Below are 25,095 nucleotides of genomic sequence, written 5' to 3'. Positions count from 1 at the left end.
AACCGAGAAAAGCCCAGTGAGAAAAAAAAAAGGCAAGGGCCATGCTTGTCAGATTATGATATTTAGCTTGGTGTTCCCCGGCCAATGCCATTTCATTGGGCGAGGTCCTTGCTCAGCACCAGGCAGTGTAACCATCAAGATTACCCGCAGTTCATTCCCCTCGTTAATGGCTCTCGAGACGCAGTGGAATCAGCCAGCGCAAGTTCTTGGCCACGAGGAAATGGTGGGGGCAGGAAGGATAGCCCCCAATTCACTCTCATTAGTTACTGGAGGAACTCGTGAAGAATACGTTGAAGCTGACTCTCAAGGTCTAACAGATTCCGACGTCGAGATTTGAACCGTTGCGAGCGTTTCTCCGCTATTAGTTGAACCTGACCTGACTGTGGTTTGGGGATCCCTCCTCCTTGATGGCACCCGGCATGGATCACGATTCGCTGGGACTGGCTAATCATTCCCTTAGTCTTGTCAAGGATTGGCTTCGGTTGCATCTTTTGGGCCCGGGTGTTCCCTGAAGAACGAAAATAACGCAGCTCTCATCCGATTCCAGACGCGTTCCATTCATGTACCTCCACTTCTCGGCATGGGCAGAATGGCTCCGCCCGTAAAATATCGGCTTGATTCTCTTATGAAGGCGGAAATTTATCTGAAAGACTCTGTGGTGACCCTCGAACCTCCATTCTCATACGAGTGCTTGCCCTGTACGAAGGACCAAGTAGTCCGTAAACACCTCCTTTTCCCTCCTCTCGATGCTGACATTGTGTTTTATTTCTCGTGCAGGGACCCTTTACAGGACTGTCTTTCGGGAGCGCGTCTCTCCCAATGCAGTGTATCTTTTCCAAGAATGTAAACACATTCCGACTGATCTAAGAGGCATCGTGAGATCTGCTGGTTTGATTATTATTTCTCCAGCCTATCAATAGTTGTGTTTTTATACAGTCTCTTGAGTGGTCGATCCACATATTCACTTGAAAGGACATCTATGTGTTCTCATGAATGGGATCACGGCTGTCGCCATGGTTCTGTTGTTTGCTGTTACACAGAGGGGATCACTTGCGAGCCCTTTTGCTTTTTCCTCCTCCGCTTTCCCATTCATGAAAAGTGCATAACCATGAAGATCTCTTGATATGTTCCCTCCTTTGAAAATTGGTTCAGGTAACTACTTGAGTTAGTTTACCTTAACCAATGGCCCTCTCAGCCTGTCACCTAGGGTGCTTGAGTTCGCCCTAGCCATCTAACTAGTTGTGAACACACGTTGCCCAACTACAACCATACCAATACAAAAAACAATTAGCTCCGATATATGGCAAGAGAGAAAGCGAACAACAGCCCTATTTGCGGACCTTTCCTCTTTGCGATATTAATCCGTTAAAGTGTGAAAAGTTCGGGTAGGGAATATCGACTGCTCGGCTCCAGGAATCGCACGAAGAGAGTCCATCGGGAATGACACATAAGGAAGGGGATTACCCAGGGTATTTTGAGGGCACTCATCGTACGCAGGAGACGGTATTACGATCGGATGAGAATCATTTGGAGCATTGATACTACCTGGAGCATCAACTACACCTTGTTCTCTGTTGATGGAATGGCCTTCGCTGGGCCGCGCAGCGGATAGTGGAATGTAGACCGTAAACGCAACAAAAGTCCTCTGTTTAATATGGAAAATCGTAACCCGGCTGCTGGTGGATGATGGAAACAACGCGCTTGTGAGCGAAATGAGAGCTTAGTGATGTTGAACGGAGATTTGTTATATACCGGTACGATAGAAAAGACGGCTTTATATCCGTCATCAAGTAAAGCCAAGGTCAAGTAATTATTACATATCAGAGGAATATATCGTCGAAAATAGTTCTGCGTATTCCCAATCACCTCAAGCACTTAACATAGTTGCAGTCTCCAGATCAATGCTCTCGATCGTGCCAGAATCATCGGTCTCGTCATAACTGAGAACAGTACTCGTCCGCGGGGAGCCGACAGTTGTCAACGGAGCAACAGAGGATATTACTGTGGGGGTTCCTGCCGATCCTCTGATAATACCTATTTCTGCTAAATCCCCGGAAGCTTGATGATTATGAAGGGCAGGATCCTGGGACCCATTTATGTGAACGAGCTGCCCCACGTATTCCAGGGCTCGACGGAACCCTAAGATTTCATTCCGCATGGTATTTTCGCCCGGCTGAGGAGGCTGCCGCGGATCTCTGAAAACGTTACTATCGGCCTCCGGTAGGTTAAAACGAGCACGGCTTTGTGGTGGCTGTGGATTGGGAATTCCATGTAAAGAATTCCATAACCCGGTCCACCATAATCTGAATCTGTATCGACATGCAGCTGCTCGATATGCATGACGAGTACGCCTCTCTTCGCGTCTCGCGGCAAAATCAACACGACGCCGGCGACAGGAAAGAGAATTGCCACACCTCTTGAAAGTTAATGCTACGATAACGACGAGAAGGAGCACCGCAGCCATATCGCCAATCACGTTCCCCATGGGCCGTGGCTTTAGTGGACTAATAACCGGAGCTTGAGGCAACCGGGGCGTGGTGCTATCTGGCTTAGTTTCGACAGTCACTTGGCTATCGTTCGAAGAACCAGTCGGTGATTTTATGGGTGACGTCGAGTTTTGATATCCCCGTCCGCCATCGACAGGACGGCAAGGGGTGCCAGATAAAGTAGAAGGAAGTGTGCCAAAGCGATATTTCATAAGACGAAAAATATCTGGCACAAACTTGATCGAGGTTTCAACAAAACATTTCAAAGTTTCGCAATTTTTGAGCCTCGATTTGAGGCACAAACAATCGTGGACAAGATGCATCCTAATCTGTTGGTCCTTTTCTTTGATAAGATCGTCTAGCTTCTGTGCCTCTTGTTTTAATATGTGCAATTGCTGCAGCTCTTCCTCTAGATCATCGATTCGGGAGGGTTTATCAGTGTTATTATCCTGGACATGGAACTGGTCGGAGTCGGAAGAGTCTAACCAAGACTCAAAAGAGTTATCTTCCTCGGAAATGGATACCGGGGACGTTAACAATCTAAAGACCTCTGGATTCCCTACGGAATTAAACGAAAGGGCGAATCCAGAAGTTTCATTGTCTTCACCAACCCGACCAGCGGGGTAGAACGTGACGGCAAGAATTTGGGCAGCATACGCCTCGACGGAGTCTTCAGGGCTGGCAACACAGACAGCTCGATAGTTCATAGAAAGGGTCGTATCCCCTTTTCCCTGGGAGAGTTTCCCGGTAAGGTTGGTTTCACCGGCTGCTGTGGTTCCATCCCAGGTCAAGTTCAACTCTCGGCCATTGAGACGGACGCGGCTTTCCCCACAGACGGAACTTGTACTCAATAGGTCCAAGTTGAATACCTATTGCCCTTGTTAAGGAAAAAGATGATTTTAAATATCACCGTCGTTGATAGCGTGGGACGTACGACTTCAGCGTCTTCACCGTCAAAACACCCGCTGCACGCGGCCTCGAAGGTTATGGGTAGATAACTGCCATCTGGAGGAAGTCAGCCCGTTGGTGGCCCCATTATTATGGACAGAAGATGATCCCACCTCGCCGAGATACTATAGAGGTGCCGATCGCGGCAATCGAGTGAGATGGAAGTGCGGCGGAGGAGACGAGAGCGGAGCCGGCGAGGAGGAAAAGCGTGGAGGTCTTGGCGGACCAAACCATACTGAGGTTCAGCGTGCCTCAGCCAAACATGATGATAGGTACCAGTAAAGGGAAAAAAGAGGGTTATTTCAAAAAAGAGAGATTGGTTTTAAAGAGAGGGTCCTTCACCCCATCATCAAGCCGGAAACACGTATCTGGGAGCAAACAGGGCTGAGTCCAGTCACTCCTCGTATTCGTAAACGCCCAGGCCTGCGCTAACCCGTTTCTGGAACGGAATAACCCTTTCCGGAGACATCCCGGATTATCTATTGATCCAGCTATGCTTCAGCGCAATTCATCGTCAACCGGCGATCAAGGTCAAGTTAAGAGATAAGTGCGGAGTACTCCGTACGCTGCCCGGATATTCTAAAAATCAAGAAACGCCGGGATACGTTCAAGCGAACTGATAGAAACAGAGTTCTTCGGAGCTACAGAGCCTGATTTCCCGAGTCACGTCTTCCAGCTTTATAAACCATACCATTTTGGAGGGCATCATGGTGTGTCTTCCGCGCGTTTGCGGTCCCCCACAAGTGACACATTCTTACAATTCAAAGCTTCCTCTAGGTCTTCTCAATGCGTCGCAAGGCCATCCGATGCTCGTCGAGCTAAAGAACGGAGAAACCCTCAATGGTCACCTGGTCAACTGCGACAGTTGGATGAATCTTACCCTCAAAGAAGTCGTTCAGACCAGTCCCGAAGGAGACAGATTCTTCAGACTACCTGAAGTTTATGTTAGAGGAAATAATGTTCGTTAGAAGTGTTTTGTTCTCCCCGGGAAAGCTAGCCTTTTTAGTGGCGCTAACATTCCGGATTTTGTTCAGATCAAATTTCTCAGAGTTCCAGAAGAAGTTGTCGAGATAGCTAGAGATCAGCAGCAGCAAAACCAACCGTCAACTCGTGGGCGTGGCGGTGCACAACAATCCCGTGGTGATATGGGACGAGGAGAACGCGGCAGAGGCGGAGGTCGTGGTGGAAGAGGCCGAGGAAGAGGGAGAGGAGGATGATATTTGACGATTGTTGCTCAGTCCTGAAAGAAAGCACATTGGTATTCTCTCTGTTATGAAATAATGACTTTTTGTGAACATGAGAACTGGGCCTGAAACAACACAACCGTACGGTTCTCCCGAACGACTCAATCCTCGTACTCCTTCATGCGTACGCAGGAGTCCTGCTCCAAGTAGCGAGAATGCTCGATATGCGGGGGAATCTGTATCGCTTGTAGATGGAGAGCCTATCTACGGTACAGAATGGACGTATGCTAAATGGGACTTGAACAAATCATTCCCAGGGCTAAAGATTTAGATATCTAAAAATGTTATATACATCTGTCTCCCGGTTACATCCAGGAATATTGCCTATACGTCCGGCCTACGCATGGACCTCTTACTGTGTCCGATGCGACTAAGTCTAGTGTCTATGTAGCGTTTCTCTTTGAGCTTATATTTCGTGTCGCTGCTCCGGCACCTATATTTTCTCTCGGTTTCTGGATTTCGCTTGTATTAGTAGCAGAATTTCCTGGAGCGTTCACCAAGCTAACCCCAGCCGTTGCAGAGCTCCGTCGACGAAGGCCAAGTCTCCTAGCAGCTACCGAGAGTGGGCTCCGTTTTAGAAGTAATGAATCGCTAGGGAAACTAGAGGTCCGTAATTGCTTGGTTCGTGCTCGATCTACTGTTTGATTTTCTTTGTTGTTGGTATCTTGAGGGGCAGAGTTCTCATCAGATTCTGATGAAGCTTGTTCCCCAGATTCCAGATTATCTTCTTCAACCACGTCCGCCCCGCGCCAGTCTGCCGCATGTCCTTCATGGACTTCCTCCCCGGGTGCTGGCTCTGAGACAACTTGGCCAGCAAGGGGTGGACCGCCAGGAATAATTGCGCCTTCTTCGCCGGGAGAAGGCGCTGTGTATTTCCATACTACCTTCAGTCTGTCGAATGCTCTAGTGCCCTTGCTTGAGGTTCCTTTAATTCCATCGAGGTTTCCCCATTCCTCCTCGAACACTCCAGAGTCATGCTCATGCCCACCCTCGAAGAAGGCATTAAACCAGACGTGAGCCACGGAAGTAACCATTGTCCACCCGGAATAGGCGGCTGTAGCACGTCTTTCAAAGTCGATATTGATATCTGAAGTGGGGATAATGAGTGGTTTATGTGGGCGGAGAAGCACAGACGAGAAAGCCGCACGCGGAGGGGGCGTTTTGGAAAAAAAGGAGATATTCTCAACAGTCCTAGTAAGAGGCTCTGGCTCTGTGATGGCCTGGAACGGAGAAGTTGTTTCCACTGGGGTCGGAGCTGTCGTTGCTTGAGGATTCGAGATAGTTTCTTCTTTATTAGGTTTCGCTAGCAAAGCATTTCCATTCGGCAGGTTCTTTCCCTGCGTCTCCTTGTCTCCATCCATAGTGGTTCGTTCGCTGCGATGGAACCGGTGAAAGCATTTTATTTTTCGGCCTTCGTCCACAAAGCCTTCTACCTGCACTTTCAAACCATGTCGTAGGCCCCAGATGTGTATTTCCAAGATCTCCACTGGACGCTCGACGTACTTTTTATTGTATTTGTTTGCCCAACGATCAACATACCCAACGTATCGAACCTGACTAGGGATGCTAACACCAGGACCGAAACCGACCCTCATTCGACGTTCGGTAAACTGCTTCAGTGCATCTGCTGCCTTCCATCCTTGTTCGCTAATCAAGTAGCTGCAAGTAGCGGTGCCACTTCTCCCCTTTCCAGCTTTGCAATGCACAACGATGACGCGTTTCCCCTTGGATTTACTGGTGAGCCAATTGCGCATACTCGCCATCATCGGAGGGATGAGAGAAAACGGAGGCGGATGGTGATCCGGCCACGGAAAATGGTGGATTCGTCCGTAAACCTCTTTATCAGGATAACCGGTGCCTTCGGCCCGGAATTCCCATATTGCCCAGTTTTCGCCATGCTTTAGATCCAGAAAACGGACGAGGGCATCCGTTGGATTTCGGTAAGCACGCTGAGGGTACGTTGAGGAGGGACCCGAAGTTGCTATGACTATTTGGAAAAAAGTATATCAGTGCAAGGTAAAAAAGCAACGGAGAAGACCATACTCTCGTCTGTCACATAGCATAAATCAAGGCGCGCTTCGGGGTGCCTGAGTCGCGGCCCAGCCACGATTTGCCTAAGTATTGACGCCTGAGGGCCCTGAATTAGCTTTTCGGTCAGACCCAACAGGTACCGCATATTACGGGCTTCATTATAGCCCAAGAGAGGATTGGGATTTCTTGGACTTCAACTGGCCCACAGGTAACGAACCATTTAAAGAGATTTGATTTCATGATCGACCCCTTTAAAACCCACGGTAGGACAACATGAGCAAGCGATCACGAAAGCTATGCTGGTCAACCTCAAATCAAATTCTGTATGTTAATGTACTGAGCATTCAGGAATAATCCACAGCAAAAGTTCTGCCCATTCTGGAATCACATCCAAGATCATGTGAAATTCGATTGTCATAATATTCCTGAACTTTGGGATACATATCTCAGACACCCTGAGATTGGACGACAATAAGAACTAAGTGCTGTGACGTCATTCCAACCCCTGAATGTTAATCTTGGATTTATCCAAGCAAAAGACAAGCATAAGACAATCGCAAGGAAATTATTAGTGGATAATAGAGCAAACTTCACCCCGCACGGATTATGATTATGGTTGAATTAAAGACACAGTACGGAGTACGAGAAGCTATGCTAGAGTGCTGACACATACTGCAATATCCCATTCTTATCCCATCCATCTACAGCTCAAGCTCCAAAAAAGTTCGTATCCTCTTATATCGCTTGGTTTTGTCATGGACAAGGCTTATAGTTACCAGCCGATGAAGTATCGACGGAGAGCATATTGAGATACAGTTGTGCTCGAAATTGGCTTCCATGTCCAAGTTGGTTTCCAGACCCTAATTATGTAAATTGTCTAACCAGATATACAAGTTTCAGTGCCATCTTTTCTTGCTTAAAAGCGTGGGTCCTGAGAATGTTCAGTGATTTTCATCAGTAAGACCATGTGGACAATGAACCAGAGCCACACATCAACTTCAGACAATTATGAGGCACAAAACTTAATGAAATTACATTGCTTCTACCCTACAGGAGAACATGCCAACCAAAGCCAACAAAAACAGGGGGGAGGGACCGGGGTATTAACTGCTGGAAAATTGCATGCGTTTGTAAGATTAATAATACCATCATTTGGCTGCACTCCTCAGTATTTAAACAGGAATAAGTGTGACCTGAAAAGAGCAGTCACCTCAACAACCTCATCAACAGCTGACCAAAACGTTATGCTGTCTTTCCTCTCCACGGAAGACCCTGAGCCGGGTTTGGCGGGCAAAGAATCCATTTCAGAACCTTCTGAGCAGTGGTCTTGTCATAGCAAGACATGCTAAGATTATAAAAAGCTCTCAGTGCGAATGTAAGGGAGGTGGATGCGTTTGACGGATCGCAAGTCGCCTGAACCACCCGTACTTTGCCGGGAATAAAGGTCACAACCGTGGCCAAGAGGAATGTCAGCGTTGCATCCATCTAAAAAGGAGGAGAAATGGGCGATGAACATACGATTAAAGGACCACCCGAGTATATTAATTCTTCCGGCTCCGTATATTTGGATTTTGAGGGATCCCAACGTACTTCATTCATCTGGCGATATATGATCGAAGTGATTCCCATTATTTCACTTCGAAGAAGATAATCCTTACAGCTCTTGTGCTGGTTCAATGGTGAGTGATCTCGGATCATAATGCCCCAGTGATCCGGCCGGTGTCGAAAGAGACGATGCGCAAGAACGCGGCGGTGGCCGTCAGCGGCCAAGCCTTGACCGAGGATGGAAAACAATGGACCATCACACCTGTAGGAAAGAGGGACAGTAAGTCACAAAGCAAGAGACGAAAACTATTTATTCTCTTACTTTGCTTCAGTTTTGATTGTAACTTCTTTTTTCAAGTCATCGATAGCTAATCCCATCCAACCAGTCCAACTATAGTCGGCGGGCGGGCAGAGGAAATCCAGGGAATTTGGGGAGTTGATCCTCGCACATTTCTGGATAGCTCGTTCAAGACTCGGCGGGGTTGAAATCCCAACCTCTTCCTTTGTCGTGTCCTTGCAAACCACTTTCAAATCCAATGTTTTCTGCAGCCAGTCAAAGGAGATCAGATCTGGTGTTTCTGACCTATACATGTGAAAAAGCGCACGCATCAGTTCACTGAACTCATGTGGGCCTGAGAAGGGCTTGAAGTTGACGCATTCCATGATAGTCGACGCTTGATGTTTTGGTCCAACCTGCTGGACAAAGAGCCCGTTTAACACTGGCTGTGGATGTTAATATATCAAATTCATCCTGAAGAACGACGACCATCTCATCAACATATAGGCCAGGTTTTTCGGTGAGGTGATCGCAAAGGGCGTCAAGCATTGGAGGCGTAATGCTTCTGGGCCGGCCGGCATGTATTAGAGGGGGACTGGCACTGCCAAATAACCAGAGGTTTTTGCGGATATGCGTGATGGTACGCTCGCTACACCCAGCAGCCTTGGCCATTTGCGATGTAGTTAATGATTTACTAAGAATCATGTGGCAAATAAATTCACGCTTCCATGGTTGGAGATTCCGTGCCATCTTTCCACGAGTTGGTCTGTCTACAATGTTTTTACAATGTCTGTTCGTGGTGTATTCTGATTACTTTGGTGCAAAAAAGGATGTGGCATGTACTATGCTTCCAGTAACTATAGTGAGGTCAGTAATGTTTGGGTTCCATACTGGAACATTCAAATTTGAAGATAACCTAACCAATCTTGAATAAGCTCCACACTAATAATCTTGGCACTTAGGACTGGAGAAGCAACTCGTTCATCCAGAATATGGAAAGCTCATTTCGAGCTCCACTGTACCGACCTTCAAGATGCTAATTTGCAACTTCTTTGCCGTAAAACAATGAAAATCAAAACTTTAGCAGTTTTTTCCCAAGAAGGATTAGAAAGTAACGTGTCCAAGCTTCTTGTTTGCTTACTCCACCACGCTCTTCGTAGCAGCTGCTAGGAGGTTCCCCTAGCTCGGTGCTGCTTTCACACTGTCACTAGTATCATCTCTCGCAGCTTCGCTAGTAGCCGCGGGGGATGTGTCCTTCTCAACCCTTGAACCCTTCATTGGTAGCCTAAGTTTCACTTTCCTAAAACCTCTTGATATCGGCTTTCTCACTGCAGCATCGTATTGTAGGCGCTTCGCAGAATCGTCATTCGACTTGGCGCACTTCGCTCTGATTCGCTCTTTCACGGTTTCCGTCAATGAAAACCCAGACTGTGTCATCTCAAGCAGATATTTACGGCCTTCTTCGAAATATCCCAACTCCACACACAAAACAACCAAAATCTCATACGTGGATCGGTTTGGTAATACCTTGAGCAGCTGCATTTCTTGGAGAAAGAAGCTGGTCAGGTCGACCCTGTTGGCCTTGTGACACATACTGAAAAGGTGATTGAAGGTTAACGTGTTTGGGCCAGAGGAGCAAACATTATGCAATTCACGGTATATGCTCATCCCTTCGTCGACATCGCCTTTGTGAGCGGCGAGTTCAACCGCCAGGTTCGCTGCAGCAAGAGGAATACTCATGTTTTCCTCTTCTTTGAACCTCTTGAGCGTCTGCCAGACGTCTTTGACTCCCGTATCCGATGGAAGCAAGGAGGATAGAAGAGAGCGAGTTGAGTGTTCGCGAACATCAACGTTCGTTTTCTCCATTGTACATAGAACGCGAAGGGAGGATTCAACATCTCCAGCCGTCACGTACGTGTCAAGGAGCGATTCATAATCGTTTAAAGTAAAGGTAGCGTTGCGCTGGCCTAGGACATCGAACACCGAAATTGCCAATTCGACATCGCCCGTGCGAGCGCAGATTGCGAGCACGTTACTACACACACCATAGGAAGGGATCAAGTACCCCCGCAGCACTTGTTGTTTCCATATGTAGCTCGTTAAACCCTGATGCAATGCAGCACTCGCCTTGTCAAGCATATGGAACCAAAGATTCGTCGAAAACTGCTGCCCTTCTGCGACACGCGTTTCCATCAGGTTCAATACCTCGTCGAATTCTTCGGCATCCGCCAAGTTGTAAACGACAAGTGCATACAGCCACGGCTTGACTTGGATGCCCTGAACTTCCATTCGCTCAAGCTTATCCAATGCCAATTCGTAGTTCCTGTCACGAAGCAAACCGGTTACAAGATTGTGCCAGCCAGCGGGACTGAGCGATAACCACCGATCACGAAGGGTGTGCAGGACCTGTTGACGAAGCAAATAATCTGGATGAATAGCAAGGGCCTAGAACACACAACAAGGATGTCAACGAGGGATCCGTCCCAGGTGTTATAGCGTTAATAAATAGAGGGCCTACCCTTAACGCAGCATGCAGGGTCGCCGAATCGGTCGGAATTCCAACCTCCTCCATCTCCTCTAAAATTCTCTTCACATGTACCGCTGACCCAGACATTGCATCAGCGTTTGCCAGCATCAATGCCCGATAGTGCTGTATTTGCGGTTTTATATGTCGGCGCTCGATCAATTCATTGAGAACTCGCAGAGCAGCTGTGTGGTTCGGCCTGTTCCCAACTACCTTGTTTAACATGTTTTCAAGGACGTCCGTAGATTTGGTTTGTAGCTCGACATTTGAACCAACATTCCGTCGTCGCATTCGTATTCTTGCCTCATATACTTCTTGGGGTTCGGAGCCTAGCCTTCGAGCAGGCCTTTTGGGACGAGTCACCCCGTGGTGTGAGAAGTCGCCTTGTGAGGTAGCGGGATTGGCATTGGAATGTATATCCCCATGTGGCACGCTTGCATGCTCTTCTTGAGTAAATGCTAAATTCTCTGGCAAGTCTTGATCGTGTTGCGAGGCATCATGTTGAGGTTTCGTTGCGATTGAGACCGGCCTGCTTAAAGAACGGCTCCAGTGAAATTTGCAGGCCTTCTTCGACAACGGAAACGCGGCAGGAACTCGAACAAAGCTGCTAAACGATGGGCGAAGGCAAAGCCATAGCCCGTCCACAAAAAAAATCTGCGTCGACATATTCAAGAGCCCGCAAGCCACTGAGGATATGGTGGTCTATTCTCTCACAAAAGCGACATTTTGTCCGGAGGCGCTCTCTCACGATCACGTGATTCGCACCCTGCGCCTGCTCAGTGGGCCTCTACGAAAGTGAACTGCTTCTCTCCCAATTCGATTGACTGAACAGAGGGATGACCGGATAGCTCGCAAACTATGTTCAGTGTAAAACTAAATGTATTGAATTACCACGAATCTTGCTATGCACGATGCTACGAGAATTGACTGAGACCTTGCAGATCTTCTTCCCTCTGCCTGTCTAACCGCGCCTTCTTCTTCCGCTCATATATCCCTCTGACTACTCGCTTCACTTGGTCCTCGCCCTCGGCGAAATTCGATTTTGCTAGAGCAACCACAGCATCGACTTGCTCCGGAGTATATACAAAATTCCAAGTGCTCATAAAGTCGTCTTTAGCCGGATCTAGCGGAACGGTGTCGCCAGACTTCCCAGTATCGGAGTCGGTGTTGGTCGATCCGGCCCTCTTTGAGTCTTTGCCACCGGATTCGGAGTTTTTGGGTTTGGAAACAAGAGGAGGAGCCATAGGATTCGGGAGTAACGGGAAATAAGCGACTGCAATCCCAGCGTCGGGCCTCATAAGATGGAAGTCAGAATCCTGACCCTCCCCTGAATCTGGGAATAACAATCTCTTAGATGGAGGTGGTTCCTTCGCCGATGTCCTTTCCTCCATAGTGCCAATCCAAATATTACAATAAGTAAGGTCGGCAGCCATGCCAGGTTCAAATCTGGCTGGGAACTTTGGCACTCGATCAGAGGTCCCTGCACCTACTTGCTGAAGGCGCTCGGTCCTCTCTTGGCTCTTCTCTGCAACTTCAAGGACGGATGCCGTTTCTTCGGGCGGAACTTCACTCTTTGGCCATCCCGCTCCCATTGGCCAGCCCTTTATGCCGCGCTGGCGGGCATAGCCGTCGACCACAGAGAGCCAGTTGTCCTCCCTGATATCTGCCGAAACGTCAAATGCAATGATGAGATCGACGTCTCGCCCCGCACGTAGCAATGGATAAATAGGTAGGTTATTGCTCATTCCTGCATCCATCAGGCGCAGGTGAGAGTCTTTAAAAATGGACTCTGGGCAAGACTCGGGTAATTTACCCTCCAATCCCAACACAAAATTGGGCACGGTTGCTGGATCAATCGGATGCACCCGGGATAGATCCTCATTTCTCTCCTCTATAAGAGAACCAATTCCGCTGAACCCCGATATTCCCGCCAGTGCTGGACGTATTTCTTTGTAATAATGGGCTAAAGTCGCACAGAACGCGCTTCCCCAGACTCCCATTAAAGCGGGAATCCTCAACTCAGGACTTGAATACCCATGCGGTGGTGGAATGTCTTTGCCACCTTGAAACTGCCGTCCCAGCGCCCAGATCGGGATGCCCGCTCCCAGCTCTTCGCAAAACAATTCATGTGGTGTAAATTCAACCCATTGGAACCAACTTTCCCGTTTAGCCTGTTTGCGCGCCTCGTCCAACTCATCTTCGTCTTTTAAACCAGAAACTTCAGGTATCTCATGGCGAACAGCAGTGTATATAGGCAAAGGCTGCGCCCCAGGATCAACGTGCAATCGCTGGTTGGATAACTTGAGGTCTCGGTCTAGAGGGCTAATGTCTCCATCGGAAGGCACGAGCAGTCTCGAAGCCAATAAAAGCCCATAGATATCAACTAGGCCAAAATCTGCATCTTTATCGCCCTTTAACTTTTCCACCAAGCTCCTGAGTAGATACTTATTCGTTGGCGGAGTCGTTAGTAAATTCAAGGCATTAGGTGGGAAGGCGATATGAACTCCAAGTCTGCTTTTGAGGTGTTTTATCATTGTGTCGAAGTCTTGCCTCCCAAGTGAAGAGTGATAGATCGCTTGTAACCAGCAAGACCCACTGACACCAGCAGTGTACATAGTGCAATCCCAGAGTCCGGCTTCCTTAGCAGCAAGGTATGAGCCAGTGCCTGCAACAAGCGCACGCAAGCCACCACCAGACGCACACATTGCAATGACTGGTACATCGTCTGGGTGGACCTCTTCTTTAAGGCCAAGATATGTCGCCAACCTCTTCGCGACCGCTCGACGGCGTCGCCATTGGAAGTACTGCTCCTGACGGCATAGTCCCTCACTAATTCGAACTCTGGCTTCCCTGGTTATTTCCGGATTTACGCTTGCGTCTTGGGCTTCCCTCCATATTTCATCTGCCAGGGATCCTGGAGCCATAGACAGCTCCCGTTGGAGATTTTGTAGTTTCTCTGGAAGTAGCGACGTCCATGTCGGTATAATGTAGCTTTTCAAATGTTCCGTCCACTCCGCAGGACTGAAGGGGTCCTTCGTAACCCCGAGTTTCTGCGTTAATTTTTCCCATGCTGAAAGCTGATCCGCTGAAAGATGCTCTGCTGGAGCGCGATCCTCGTGAGTGTCTTTTTTTGGCGGGACATCCGATTCACGCTTCGAGGGGGATGGAGGTATGCGGTCCCGGCTTGTCCAAGTCCCAATGTTGCGCCCTGAATCACAGTTTACTGGAGGTCCCTTGGTAAACAAGGACACGGAACACCCACTGCTCAGAAGTAGGCCAGCTCCCAATGACCATTTCCACTTTGCTGATAATATCCTGGCAGCGCCCATTGCGGCAAGGACACTGCCAGACTGGATTGTGTTACAATGTCCATCAATGCGGGGGAGGGAAGAATGGGTTGAGAGGGTTGTTGGGACGGCTAGACCCAGCGTGCCTCGCGATGACCTCATTTGCCACGCTGAAGGAATTTTTAGTCAGCTGCGTCGGAGATAAGATTTCCCGTCCTCCCTGTACCAAAAATGGCGCTATCCCGGATCCGGATGCCAAGCAGACGCGACACCTGCGGTCGTGATCTCATTTCCCCGTGAAAACGTGTTTGCGCGGCAGCGAGCTCGCACGGTAGACGGCCAATGTTTCTGTGGACGATGACCGACACATCCCGGGACATTAAGTGAGTACTTACTCGACTACAACTAGCTCTAGCATTCTCTCCTCTGTCCATACCCCAGACAAACGTGCGTCGGAGAGATCCAGCACTGACCCGTCTCTTTCCCTTAGGTACCATGGTCGCCCCACGAAATGCCGTGCATGCGGAAGAAAGCGCGGAGGTGGAAGTTCTCTATGCGGACCTCGACAAACTCAACGGCCTCACAAAAAGAATTCAGGGATCGTTATTGCGTCTAGAGGCCAGCGGAAATGTCGTCAAAGATGCCATTGGGCCTATTTACAATAATACCCAGAGCTTACAGGTCACCAGTACCAACATTGATAAAATAAATGAGGCAATTGAAAGACTTCGCCGACCCCTAGATGTCAAGGGCAGGGAAGAATCTATCATTCGTGCTGGGTATGATGCTTTCCTTCTATCAATTGGTGTGCTCGTGAGGCCTTCTAACAGTAGCCCAGTCCTGAGGATGCCGGATTAACCCAATACCTTGGAGCCTTGAATCGGATCAATATTGCCCTTACAGACCTCCACGCTACGAAGCTTCGATCAAATCAAAAGGCCATCTCTGACTTTACCGCCCTTTTGAGCACGGGCAGCCAGCAAATTCAGAGTCTGTATCGCTCAATTCTCCAAGAAAATGTTGGTACCTTGGAGCCACTCCATTACCTTACTAAACGTGAGTCTATGTGAGCATTCCGATTGGGGGAAAGCTCTTTGCTAATACCACAACTAGAGCTTGCTTTTCCGTCAATTCCCAGTGACAAGGCCGAAGATTTAGCTCCCCTTTGTACAGCAATCTCCAATGCCTCAAAAAACGTTAATCCCGGGTCGCAAAATGAGAACCCCGCGATAACAATATATGCCGAAACCCGCGGTCCTTATCTCACGTCCAGCCTACAAAATCTTGCAACGGCATCCATTAGCACCGCAAAACGGCGGCCGACAGATGGCCCTTATAAACAGGGAACCAACGGTATTGGCGTCTATGCCACCGGTATCGAGGGGATGTTCGCTGCCGAATATGAGAGTGTAGTCAGTATATTTCCACCAGATCAACAGGGAAAAGCATTACAGTCCACATGTCGGTCAGCCCTTGCAGAGTTTTCCAAAACTCTTCGGGAGCTGAACATGTACATCAAATCCAACCTAATGACCGATTGCTTCCTTGCGTTTGAGATCATTGAAATCGTTACCTCCTTGTCGTATCGCCTAGACTCGAAAACAGGAGAGTTAAAGAATTTATTTTTCGAGGCCCTTCGGCCCATTCGGGAGACTGCGAAATCATCGCTGTCTGAGCTGTTGGAAGAAACCCGCCGAAAGGCGTCCAGCATCTCCGTACTTCCCAACGATGGCGCTCCAGTGCCACTAGTTAACGAGGTCATGAGCTCTTTATCCACTTTAACGGCATACTCAGCGCCTCTCGCTTCCATTCTTACCTCTCTTGGCGACGGAAACTGGAAACCGTCAAGCTCGACTAACAACACCCCCCTCGATGTCAACCCCGACAGCTCGACCATCCTTTCCCACTTCATCCTCGACATGATAGATGCCCTGCTTTCAGCGCTTGATCTTCGAGCAAGAAGCTTCCTTAGAACAAAGTCCACTGTTGGAGTCTTCCTTTCCAACTGCGTATGCGTCGTTGATCGGTCAATCCGCAGCAGCAGCGAACTCTCTAAGTATCTTTCAACCCCAGAAAATGAATCTCGTCTTGAGGTATGGCGCAAAAAAGCTGTGTCGATATACATCGACGCATGGCGAGAACCATCCTCCCAGCTCCTTGATGTGCAGTATACAAGTCGAGGTGCCCGACCGACTTCTGGTGGTCCCGTCGATTCCACCGCCATTGTCAAGTCGCTATCGTCAAAAGATAGAGACGTCATCAAAGACAAGTTTAAGGCGTTTAACTCCTCCTTTGAAGACTTGATCGCGCGTCATCAATCGTATTATATAGAACGTCAAGTGCGGACTGCTCTGGCCAAAGAGGTTCAGAGTTTGATTGAGCCTCTTTATGCAAGGTTCTGGGACCGATATCACGAGATCGATAAGGGCAGAGGAAAATATGTCAAATATGATAAGGGAGGATTGGCTGCTCAATTGGCGGCACTGAGTTAAGGTGTTGCGGATATTGACTTGGTTGATATGCCGACTCGTAGTAAGTTATATACCCTTGCTGTGCCCGTTTCTACATTCGATATTGAAACCCATTTTTGTCAACATGGTTCAATTTGAAAAGATGAAATTTGTAGCTTCATCTTATGATTCTTGTTCACATATGCATGCTACGGACTTTGGCTGTCCGCAAGATACATCTTGCATTCAACTTGTTTCCATTGAACATAAGTTTCTGTTTCGTTTTGTCTTTCGGCTCCATAAACACCAAGGGGCCCTGTGAGAACCAACTACATGTTTGCTCTAGCTATGACTTGACTTGCTGTGACATTTGATAATCACAATCCAGTTGGTTGATCAATTCTGATTGTCTGCATACAAAGCCATCGCCCAAAGGTCGCTCCATTAAACTCCTAACGCTACCTTCTTCGGCTTGCTTGAATTTGTCACTCCACCAGCTCTTTTGATCCTCGTAATTATTGAGGAAAGTACACGAGCAAAAAAGATCACAGATACCTTGAAACCTTTCAGTTTCTAGGTTTTAACGCAGGATGAAATTTCTCACCACGATGTTACATTTGAGGACGCCACAATTTGAAACAACATGGACAACGCGAACCGCATCGTCACCAATATGTTGCCATGTCTCTTTGGGCGTACATTGAGAGACCTTGGCATGGATAAATCCCTCAATAAGCATTCCAGGGCAGCTAAAACAACCACAAAACTCCGCTGACAGTTCTTTCGGTGAGCAAAAACAAAAGCTGTTTGCTCCTTCGGCATCGGCAATGAAGCGTATAGCCGCACCTTAGACAATAGCGGCAACATGATATGGTTCCTGCCCCGCCCGATATTCCATGTTCGACCGAAATCGAACGTAAACTTCTCGTTGGACATTGTTTCATTCAGGGTCAAGATCCTCAGGGATAAAAGCCTCACCGCCCTCCCCAGCTATGGAATTCAGCCACTTGTTTTCTCCGCCTAAGGGGGATCGTTCATACCCTTCCTCGACATTCGACTCCTAAGGAGGTATGGAATGAGTTACCCGAAGATCTGGGTGAATGGACGATCGTAAAGTCTCGAAACCATTGGTTTCGTGCCAAATTCGGAAGCCAATCACTGCGGACACGGCTATGGCCTCAAAGATCCGGATGATTTCGGCTTTAACAACATGCGGGCCTGTAAACCAGGTGCATTCTCGAGGCCCGGCGTTGGTGGTTTTCCAACAGTATAGCATCTATATCTTATCAATTGTCTTTGAATATTAACAGATAACACCCTAATATCAGATACTCAGAATAGGATTATCGCTGTCCATGGCGGTTGGTGCTTGATTAGTGGAAGCTGTGGTCATGGTCAATGTAAAATGCAAGATTCAAGCTATCAAGTACTTTATTAAGCCGTTTGTTCCCTGTGCGCAAGCAATTGATAGCTTACCAGCCAAGACTGAAATGTTCACTTGAGTGATGGCCTTTCTTTCACTACTACTAGGAACTGGGATTTTGGGGAAAGCAGAAGTGTTGGTGTATTGAGAGCCTGTATGTCAGTTATGGTTGCCCCAGGCATTCATCCAAGTCAAGCAAAGGACAAGGTTGTTTTCCTGGCCATTCAACAGAGAGGCCCCACGAGTGAAGGAACAGTAAGGTAAGGACACATATAACAGATATAAAAAAGAACCTTCGAACGGCGGCGACCAAATCAGCGTGATGGACGGGTGGGCGGTGACGCAGAGGCAGTGGTTAGGGATATGAAACCGGAACTCAAAGGACGGGGGGAAAGACAAGACGGCAGGGGCAGAGGAGAGAAGGAAAGGAAATGGATGAAAGGGGGGAAAGGGAAATAAGGATGGCAGAAGTGCGAGGGAGGCAGTCAAGACAGCTTTATATAGTCGTGACGGATGACGTTGGAGAGTCGAGGTGGCTGGCGGGTTGGCACCATGCCCGAACGGGGCCAGCGCCAGACCACATCAGGACCCATCGGGCCCCGCCCGGGCTAGGCCGGACACGGACGGCGCTACACCGGATCGGGCAGAGGCCGCTGTTTCCGGCCGCGTGCTTGCTGTCGCCCCTATTTGATGAGCTCCTTGAGTGTTGTTAGCTGACTGTGCACTCTTTTCTCTCTCTCTTGCTCTTCTGCCTGCCTTTGTTCCACTTCTGCATGAAGGGAGAGAGCCTGCAGCAAGATCAAAGCTGGAAGTGCTGTACAGATATGATCAACAGAATGGACCGGCATCATGTCTCTTTGGTTGTTGAATGTGATATTCCTGACCTCCTGGACCATATTTCATCTGTGACAAAGAGAGGCATTTCTGACAGCCTAGTGGTTTACTTCGTGCACTGGAGACGTCAATGGCTGCGATCGGAGAATGTTGGTGAAGATGGATATAGGTCGCTGAGGCAATTCTGCCATTAACCTTCAAATGTTGGGATCAGATTTGTCGGAAATTTCGTGATGTTTTGTGGCATGAAATGTATCTGTTCTCTCAGTAACGAAGCTTAATGAATACATGCAATGTCTTACTCCTGTAGTAGCTCCCAACAAACATGTCTGCGTTTTATTGGAAGCCCAAGTTGTCGGGGGTTCCGCAAAGAGAGAGCCTTAGAGATTCCGCATCTGGCTAAATCTTCACACAATTTCCTCCGCGATGTGAAGTCGTCCGCAGATATGGGTGCCGAACACTTAACTCCTTCAATCTTGCCTCTGGAAGCCTCACTGCTCATGCCGTATAGCTTTTCTGTATCTGCCGCCAATTCTGCCACTGTCCCGTACCAGCACCTCATGATTATGGAGTCGATCATTGGCTCCCGGTTCAACTCTGGAAATACCATCTTTTGTAGCATCCAAGAGAGAACGACCCCCTTTCCAGAGCCCAGGAGATCATCCCGTCAGAAAAAGCTGCGGCAGTGCTAACGCATAAGTAGCTAGCCTCCCTCTCTGTTTGGAAGAATCCAGCTTTTTATGTCCTCTTATTCCGGCCCCTGGCTCCCTTGATAGAATAGTAATCACCAGAAAGAGGGATTATAGTTTTAAATTTCAACTATGGTGACATTTAGAAATTCAAAGCCCTTAAAAATCGACTGTAAACAAATGACTGATATCTTTCCACACTGGAAGAGCCAACGGGAGGAGTGGCTGTAAAATGGATGCTAATAACTGCTCGCCTTGGAAGGTAAATCTTTCGTCACATGACCAAAGAAAGAAATTACATAAGCAAAAAGAGGGCTCCCACTAGGTTCACGGTACCGTGAGTATTACGTAATACGTAGGGATTATGTAATCCCTAACCATCCCCTGAACGCCAATGAGAATTGCAGCCAACGCCTGCAAACAGCAGGTTGAATTCAAATTCAAATACTCCGTACTCAAGAAGCAGTTATATTGAATTATAATACATCTGAATGCTGTAGAGGGCATACCCTTGAGGTCCTTTTATGACCAGTTACACCACAATTTGTACATTTATTTGGACAATGGGCTTGTGCTGCTTGAGCTTCAATGACTTTGAATTGACTTGGTTCCTGTTTTGTACTTGAGCTCGGGAGGGAGCTTTGAGCTATAATTGGCTCAATATGCTGGCTGCAGTTACTCATTGATGGCGTTCAGGGGATGGTTAGGGATTACATAATCCCTATGTATTACGTAATACTCACGGTACCGTGAACCTAGTGGGAGCCCCAAAAAGAGGTGTGCTCCCACCAATGCCATTACATAAAACGCTTCCCATGCACCTCATGATAGTCATTGTTTTCGCTGCTCCGATCAACCTGCATCTAATTCCGCTTGACACGCTTCACAATTGGCGCGCTGACAGGAAGACCCGTACCCGCAAGCAACCACCATGAGCCGTCCAAACGATTGAAAGGCAAGGCAAGAAAACAGGCGCGTGAGAATAAATCTTCCTCTGTTGCCCCAACTTCTGCAACCCCCAAACTTCCCACGCACACAATTGCAGCCAAAGAATTTGTCAGTTTGGCAAACTATATTGCCGCCACCACCAATCCTCCCGTCAATATTCCGGCGAGCATCATGACAGTCCTAGACCGGGCTATTTCCATTCGACGTGATCATGGGACACAAGTCACTTCTCATCTTCCCAGGGACGCCAAATCCAAAGCAGCCGATGACCGACACAGTCATTTCATTGAGATACTGGAACATGTCCGGGATGTCCTGCATTCTCAAATGGGGAGTGACCAAGTGAAGGGTCCTTTAAGTAAACCAGTTGGGGAAGAGCCACCCATAATCTTGAAGAATGTGACAAACAAGTTTGACCACCTTGAGGTTCAGGAGCCATCTGAAGGGATTCACCATGCTCCAAATCTTACTCCTACATCCAGCACCAAAGCGAAGCAGGAGGTTACCTTTGAAGCAGAACATCTCCAGGATTTTGAAGAGGCTTACCTTGGCTTTAATCTCCTACTTCATGACTACCACAATCTCCGAACAGTCATTCTGCGTACATGGGAAGGATATCAATCTGGAGTAGTCGACCTGGTGTGCGCTTCTCTCATGACCAACGCAGCAATTGACATTGCCAGGCGAATGCAAGGAGATGTCGAGCAGCTCTATGACAAATACGGCGGATCCGGGGAGATGTTAGGCGCCTCCTACGCAGCCACTTTAGCAAACTTCTTTTCCACCCAGGATCAGCCTACCACGTGACACAACAGCAGGGCACAGCACACGATGACTCCGGGCCGTCCCGTTAGCAAATGCATCTTCTGCAGCCCAGGGATGAACACGACTCTTCCTTCTGGCAAGGCCATTTGGTTGGCTGCCTTCCGGAGCGTCAACCGACAGAATTCTTCTTTCTTTGCCGATCCTTGTCGATTCGTTGTTGCCTTACCAGACGCTTGTTCGAAAATTACACTGGATTATCGTCGGGCCGAATACTCACATGGCTTGTATTGCTCTTGGTAAAGAACGAGCACCCATAAACGGTTAACATGGCCCGAATCAACTCAGTCTCAGGCTTGGGCGTTTCGAAACCTATGGCGGAACTATCGCAAGGTGAAATTGCTATCATTACAAAATAGCCCTTAAGTGACTCCCTTGACCGTGTACGGGACTTGCTCCGAGCGGAGCAGCCACGAATATCGCCCTATGATGGTGCCGTCGACGGCGGGGACCACACTTATAAAAGGGCAGTGGACTCCTCTCTATACTGCAAGCAGAGGAGGCGGCAGACAATCTTCATTCGAGAGCGTTCAGTCAAAATGTGGCTTCTGATCTAGCAGATTTGTTCAAGAGTCTTCAACAAGGCCGCTTCAATTACGATGATTATCGCCCACTAGTACTCCTGGTAATTCAACTTGCCCCTGACATTGAGATCTGGAAAGCCGTCCTCAGCCTCATTGCCGGCTTCTCTAGAACAACTCCCCCGGCGAGCATCCCTCCGACATTTGATGGCACGCCATTCAGATCGACATCGTGCAAGCCGTATCCTCGCATGCGCAGCCTTAGGGCTGTTGGGTCTGATGCATTTATGCTATTGGAAGGTGACAATTATCCCGTGACTGGAGGCCCGAGGGCCAAATCAGGCGGCCAAGTGCTGCTGCATATTCTGTTATGGCTTCTCATAGGACTATCCCAAGGCAACAGTTGCCTAAATTTTGCAGGCAAATTTTTCAGTGCGGGGTAGATGAGAAATATCGATTTGGACTGCCCTGAGTTTGTGATTAAAAGGCTGGCCATTCCACCACAATCCCTTCATACTAGTTTTCTTATTAACTGCAGTTGCAATCATAGTTACATTATTACCCTTTACGATCCGATCCGTTACCAATCTGATACAATCAACCAACTACCCTTGCCTTGAAGTCTCTAAAGATGTCAACAGAGCGAACCTGAAGCCGGGATATCGTTGCTGAACTAGAGGCAAAGAAAACCGAACTCGAACAACTTGAAACGCGCCAAGGCCAATTGGACGCCTTCATAGGTGATCTCCAAACACGGCGGGAAGATTTGGAACAGCTCTCAACGAGCGCTCGCAAAGCTCGCGACGGTCGGTCAGGCGGAACAACTCTCTCAATTGACCAGGAGATAGCCCAGTACCAGCAAGAGCTCGCAAACACCAGGCAGAGAATTGCTGCTATTGAATCCTCCATCGAACTCCTCTCGCAATCATAAACACCCTAAAGTACGCCGACGCCGAAATAGAAATACGCCGGCCGCTTGGAAGCAGAATCACTTTCTCTTCCGTGTCATGAAGAGATAGCAAGCTGCAATAAGTGTGCTCCCGATTAATGCCCAGCGTGTATGGCTCGTGGTTTGCCCCTGGAGCGATATTTGCAGAGCAAGGCTTTTGAGGCTAGTTCTCAAACAGGACAATGATGCGCGAGCGTGAGAATTGACGTTGGGAGACTTGAGAGCTTCTTTTGAAGGACCGTTTGTTTGTTCGATGTTCTGTTGTTCTCTTTGGATTCCGAGCTTATCACATTCCTGTTCGAATAGCTCAAGTTCTTGAAGTTTCCGCTGCACGGCTTCTAGTTCTGCTTTATGTATCTCCAGGCTGTAGAAGTCTTCCATCCTCTTCCTGTAATGTATCCTTTCATTCCCATAATAGTCATATTCCAGCACCGACCAGTATATATTGCCAAAATAAAGTGGCTGCAACAATCCAAGTGCAATGAAAACGGCAGGAGATTCAAGTGTTTCTCTCCAAATCTTTGCAAGTGGCAGGTCATCAAGGGATAAGCACTCAGGATGATATTTTCTTTCCCGCCGTCGTGTCTCCATGCGTAAGGTGAAGAGCAAGCTTTCGTAGAGTAGTCGACCTGGCATCTTCGCAGTTCCAACCAGTTCAAGTCCATCAAGCCAGGATGGAGGAACAAACATTTGGACAGGGATGGTGTGGCTCCACTCCCAATCTAGGACAGACAAGATATTCAGGTCATCATCAACAAGTATATTAGCAGACCGGAGATCACCATGATTCAATATGAATGGCCATGATTATGCTCAGGCTTCACCCACTCCATCAGAAATTGGCGGGATCTGTGCAAGCTGTAGAGATAGGAGCGGGCATCTTCTTCATTGATAATGCTGTCCTTTCCTTGGTAGAAGTCATCGAGTAAGGCCTGGTGAATTGCATAAACATAGTCTATGGTTGACTGAAATGTCTGGTTAGGCCCTATGAAGTGAGGCTTAATTCCCGCAAGGGTCTGATCATTCATCAATACTGAAAGTGGTCGATTATGATCGAAAACCCAATTTTCGTCCTTTGCATCCAAAATAAGAGCACCGATTCGGTCAAACTTATGCTGGAACAGCTGGATGTAAATGTCACCCAGTTTCGCAAAAAGCTCACGCTTCTGTGGTCGCGGAAGCTTGCGGACTTCCACGGTAAACAAGGGCTTGCCCTCAATAAACTCAAGCAGCATAAATGGGAGACCAAGCTGATTTTTTGAATTTATTGAATATCCATGTAGGCGTGGAATAGGTATTGTTGTCTTCTCCGCAATGAACCTAAAGTAGTTTAATCTCGTTAATAAGAAATATTCAAGAGTAACCTGCAACAAGGGACAGAAAGCTCACTTCATTGTCGCGATTTCGCCTCGAAGCTTTTCCTTGGGAAAAGCTAAGCGTGGTAGGATCGGAATGCGTATCATCCATCGCTCAGGGGTGCTGTCGTCAGCCGCATCCCCCGTAAATTGAACAGGGAAGCAGACATTAAAGCCACCTTTCTTCACATCACCGAATATGCGACACTGCTTCTTCGCCGGGTGAAAGGAGGATGCCAGGTCACAAACAGCAGATGGGTCAATGGAGGCAATGAAGTTTTCTGCTTCCTGGGTAACTCTGTGCTGCGTGATTGAATCCATTTTCTGTATGTAGGCTGTTATGAGGAGTGGTTGACAAGAAGGCTTGGGAACAGTGGGTGGTGGTGGTTTGAATGGCTGCGGAAGATAATGGGTCCATTCCAATGGTCCGATGCACGAGGCAAGATCGGCACCGGGTTCATGGCACCCAGGGCCGCTTTGCTACCCGTTCTGCTGATCGACGAGCTTCATCCACACCACCGGAGCAAGGTGCAGCTGTCATAGTTTCTCAATTGTGAAGGTCGTTGTCAATCTATGATGTTCAACCAGTGAAGACCGTGAACCCATTGTCCTGGGCTGCTTTCGACTCTGACTTCGGTTGCACCGGTTATGTTTCCGACAGGAGCCATGCTGGCACATGCCTCTGGATTTGGGGGTGCCTTTTCACTCCTTATATGCTTATTGCGCCATCACCTCAATCTCGACTATTGTGCTCACACCCAA

The 25,095-nt window shown here is 48.2% G+C and overlaps 11 protein-coding genes across 11 annotated transcripts; 3 read left to right on the top strand and 8 right to left on the bottom strand.

Annotated features, from left to right (window-relative positions):
* Positions 1–1,722: 1,722 nt before the first annotated feature.
* D8B26_000235 (uncharacterized protein) lies at positions 1,723–3,777 on the bottom strand. The gene is made up of 3 exons (XM_003067568.2): positions 3,548–3,777; positions 3,421–3,491; positions 1,723–3,355 (listed from the first exon to the last, which is right to left on the bottom strand). The coding sequence occupies exons 1-3, from the start codon at positions 3,666–3,668 to the stop codon at positions 1,868–1,870; spliced, it is 1,680 nt and encodes a 559-aa protein (XP_003067614.1). The 5' UTR covers positions 3,669–3,777; the 3' UTR covers positions 1,723–1,867.
* Positions 3,778–4,141: 364 nt separating this feature from the next.
* Positions 4,142–4,651, top strand: LSM4 (RNA processing protein; the record flags this gene model as incomplete). Its single annotated transcript, XM_066123164.1, has 3 exons — positions 4,142–4,144; positions 4,202–4,393; positions 4,469–4,651. The coding sequence occupies 3 exons, from the start codon at positions 4,142–4,144 to the stop codon at positions 4,649–4,651; spliced, it is 378 nt and encodes a 125-aa protein (XP_065979236.1).
* Positions 4,652–5,061: 410 nt separating this feature from the next.
* D8B26_000233 (uncharacterized protein) lies at positions 5,062–7,084 on the bottom strand (the record flags this gene model as incomplete). Its single annotated transcript, XM_066123163.1, has 3 exons — positions 6,927–7,084; positions 6,722–6,806; positions 5,062–6,665 (listed from the first exon to the last, which is right to left on the bottom strand). Exons 1-3 carry the CDS (start codon positions 6,927–6,929, stop codon positions 5,062–5,064), a joined length of 1,692 nt encoding a protein of 563 aa, XP_065979235.1. The 5' UTR covers positions 6,930–7,084.
* Positions 7,085–7,719: 635 nt separating this feature from the next.
* D8B26_000232 (uncharacterized protein) lies at positions 7,720–9,191 on the bottom strand. The gene is made up of 3 exons (XM_066123162.1): positions 8,577–9,191; positions 8,228–8,516; positions 7,720–8,194 (listed from the first exon to the last, which is right to left on the bottom strand). Exons 1-3 carry the CDS (start codon positions 8,915–8,917, stop codon positions 7,952–7,954), a joined length of 873 nt encoding a protein of 290 aa, XP_065979234.1. The 5' UTR covers positions 8,918–9,191; the 3' UTR covers positions 7,720–7,951.
* Positions 9,192–9,465: 274 nt separating this feature from the next.
* On the bottom strand, positions 9,466–11,738 carry D8B26_000231 (uncharacterized protein). Its single transcript, XM_003067572.2, has 2 exons — positions 11,050–11,738; positions 9,466–10,976 (listed from the first exon to the last, which is right to left on the bottom strand). Exons 1-2 carry the CDS (start codon positions 11,719–11,721, stop codon positions 9,711–9,713), a joined length of 1,938 nt encoding a protein of 645 aa, XP_003067618.2. The 5' UTR covers positions 11,722–11,738; the 3' UTR covers positions 9,466–9,710.
* Positions 11,739–11,905: 167 nt separating this feature from the next.
* Positions 11,906–14,404, bottom strand: D8B26_000230 (uncharacterized protein). Its single transcript, XM_066123161.1, has 2 exons — positions 14,318–14,404; positions 11,906–14,263 (listed from the first exon to the last, which is right to left on the bottom strand). Exons 1-2 carry the CDS (start codon positions 14,382–14,384, stop codon positions 11,970–11,972), a joined length of 2,361 nt encoding a protein of 786 aa, XP_065979233.1. The 5' UTR covers positions 14,385–14,404; the 3' UTR covers positions 11,906–11,969.
* Positions 14,405–14,665: 261 nt separating this feature from the next.
* On the top strand, positions 14,666–17,266 carry EXO70 (exocyst complex component exo70). The gene is made up of 5 exons (XM_003067574.2): positions 14,666–14,725; positions 14,833–15,121; positions 15,181–15,398; positions 15,456–16,874; positions 17,215–17,266. The coding sequence occupies exons 2-4, from the start codon at positions 14,838–14,840 to the stop codon at positions 16,832–16,834; spliced, it is 1,881 nt and encodes a 626-aa protein (XP_003067620.1). The 5' UTR covers positions 14,666–14,725; positions 14,833–14,837; the 3' UTR covers positions 16,835–16,874; positions 17,215–17,266.
* Positions 17,267–19,347: 2,081 nt separating this feature from the next.
* Positions 19,348–19,671, bottom strand: D8B26_000228 (uncharacterized protein; the record flags this gene model as incomplete). Its single annotated transcript, XM_066123160.1, has 1 exon — positions 19,348–19,671. One exon carries the CDS (start codon positions 19,669–19,671, stop codon positions 19,348–19,350), a length of 324 nt encoding a protein of 107 aa, XP_065979232.1.
* A 1,186-nt stretch (positions 19,672–20,857) lies between these two features.
* D8B26_000227 (uncharacterized protein) lies at positions 20,858–21,493 on the top strand (the record flags this gene model as incomplete). The annotated part of the gene is made up of 1 exon (XM_003067575.2): positions 20,858–21,493. The coding sequence occupies one exon, from the start codon at positions 20,858–20,860 to the stop codon at positions 21,491–21,493; it is 636 nt and encodes a 211-aa protein (XP_003067621.2).
* A 1,524-nt stretch (positions 21,494–23,017) lies between these two features.
* Positions 23,018–23,668, bottom strand: D8B26_000226 (uncharacterized protein; the record flags this gene model as incomplete). Its single annotated transcript, XM_066123159.1, has 1 exon — positions 23,018–23,668. One exon carries the CDS (start codon positions 23,666–23,668, stop codon positions 23,018–23,020), a length of 651 nt encoding a protein of 216 aa, XP_065979231.1.
* A 98-nt stretch (positions 23,669–23,766) lies between these two features.
* D8B26_000225 (uncharacterized protein) lies at positions 23,767–24,748 on the bottom strand (the record flags this gene model as incomplete). Its single annotated transcript, XM_003067576.2, has 2 exons — positions 24,368–24,748; positions 23,767–24,298 (listed from the first exon to the last, which is right to left on the bottom strand). Exons 1-2 carry the CDS (start codon positions 24,652–24,654, stop codon positions 23,767–23,769), a joined length of 819 nt encoding a protein of 272 aa, XP_003067622.2. The 5' UTR covers positions 24,655–24,748.
* Between the last annotated feature and the right edge of the window lie 347 nt (positions 24,749–25,095).

The sequence above is a fragment of the Coccidioides posadasii genome, chromosome 1 (assembly GCF_018416015.2).
Source record: "Coccidioides posadasii str. Silveira chromosome 1, complete sequence".
Classification (NCBI taxonomy): Eukaryota; Fungi; Ascomycota; class Eurotiomycetes; order Onygenales; family Onygenaceae; genus Coccidioides; species Coccidioides posadasii.
Note: the sequence above shows the minus strand (reverse complement) of the source record. Positions and strands in the feature narration are given on the sequence as shown.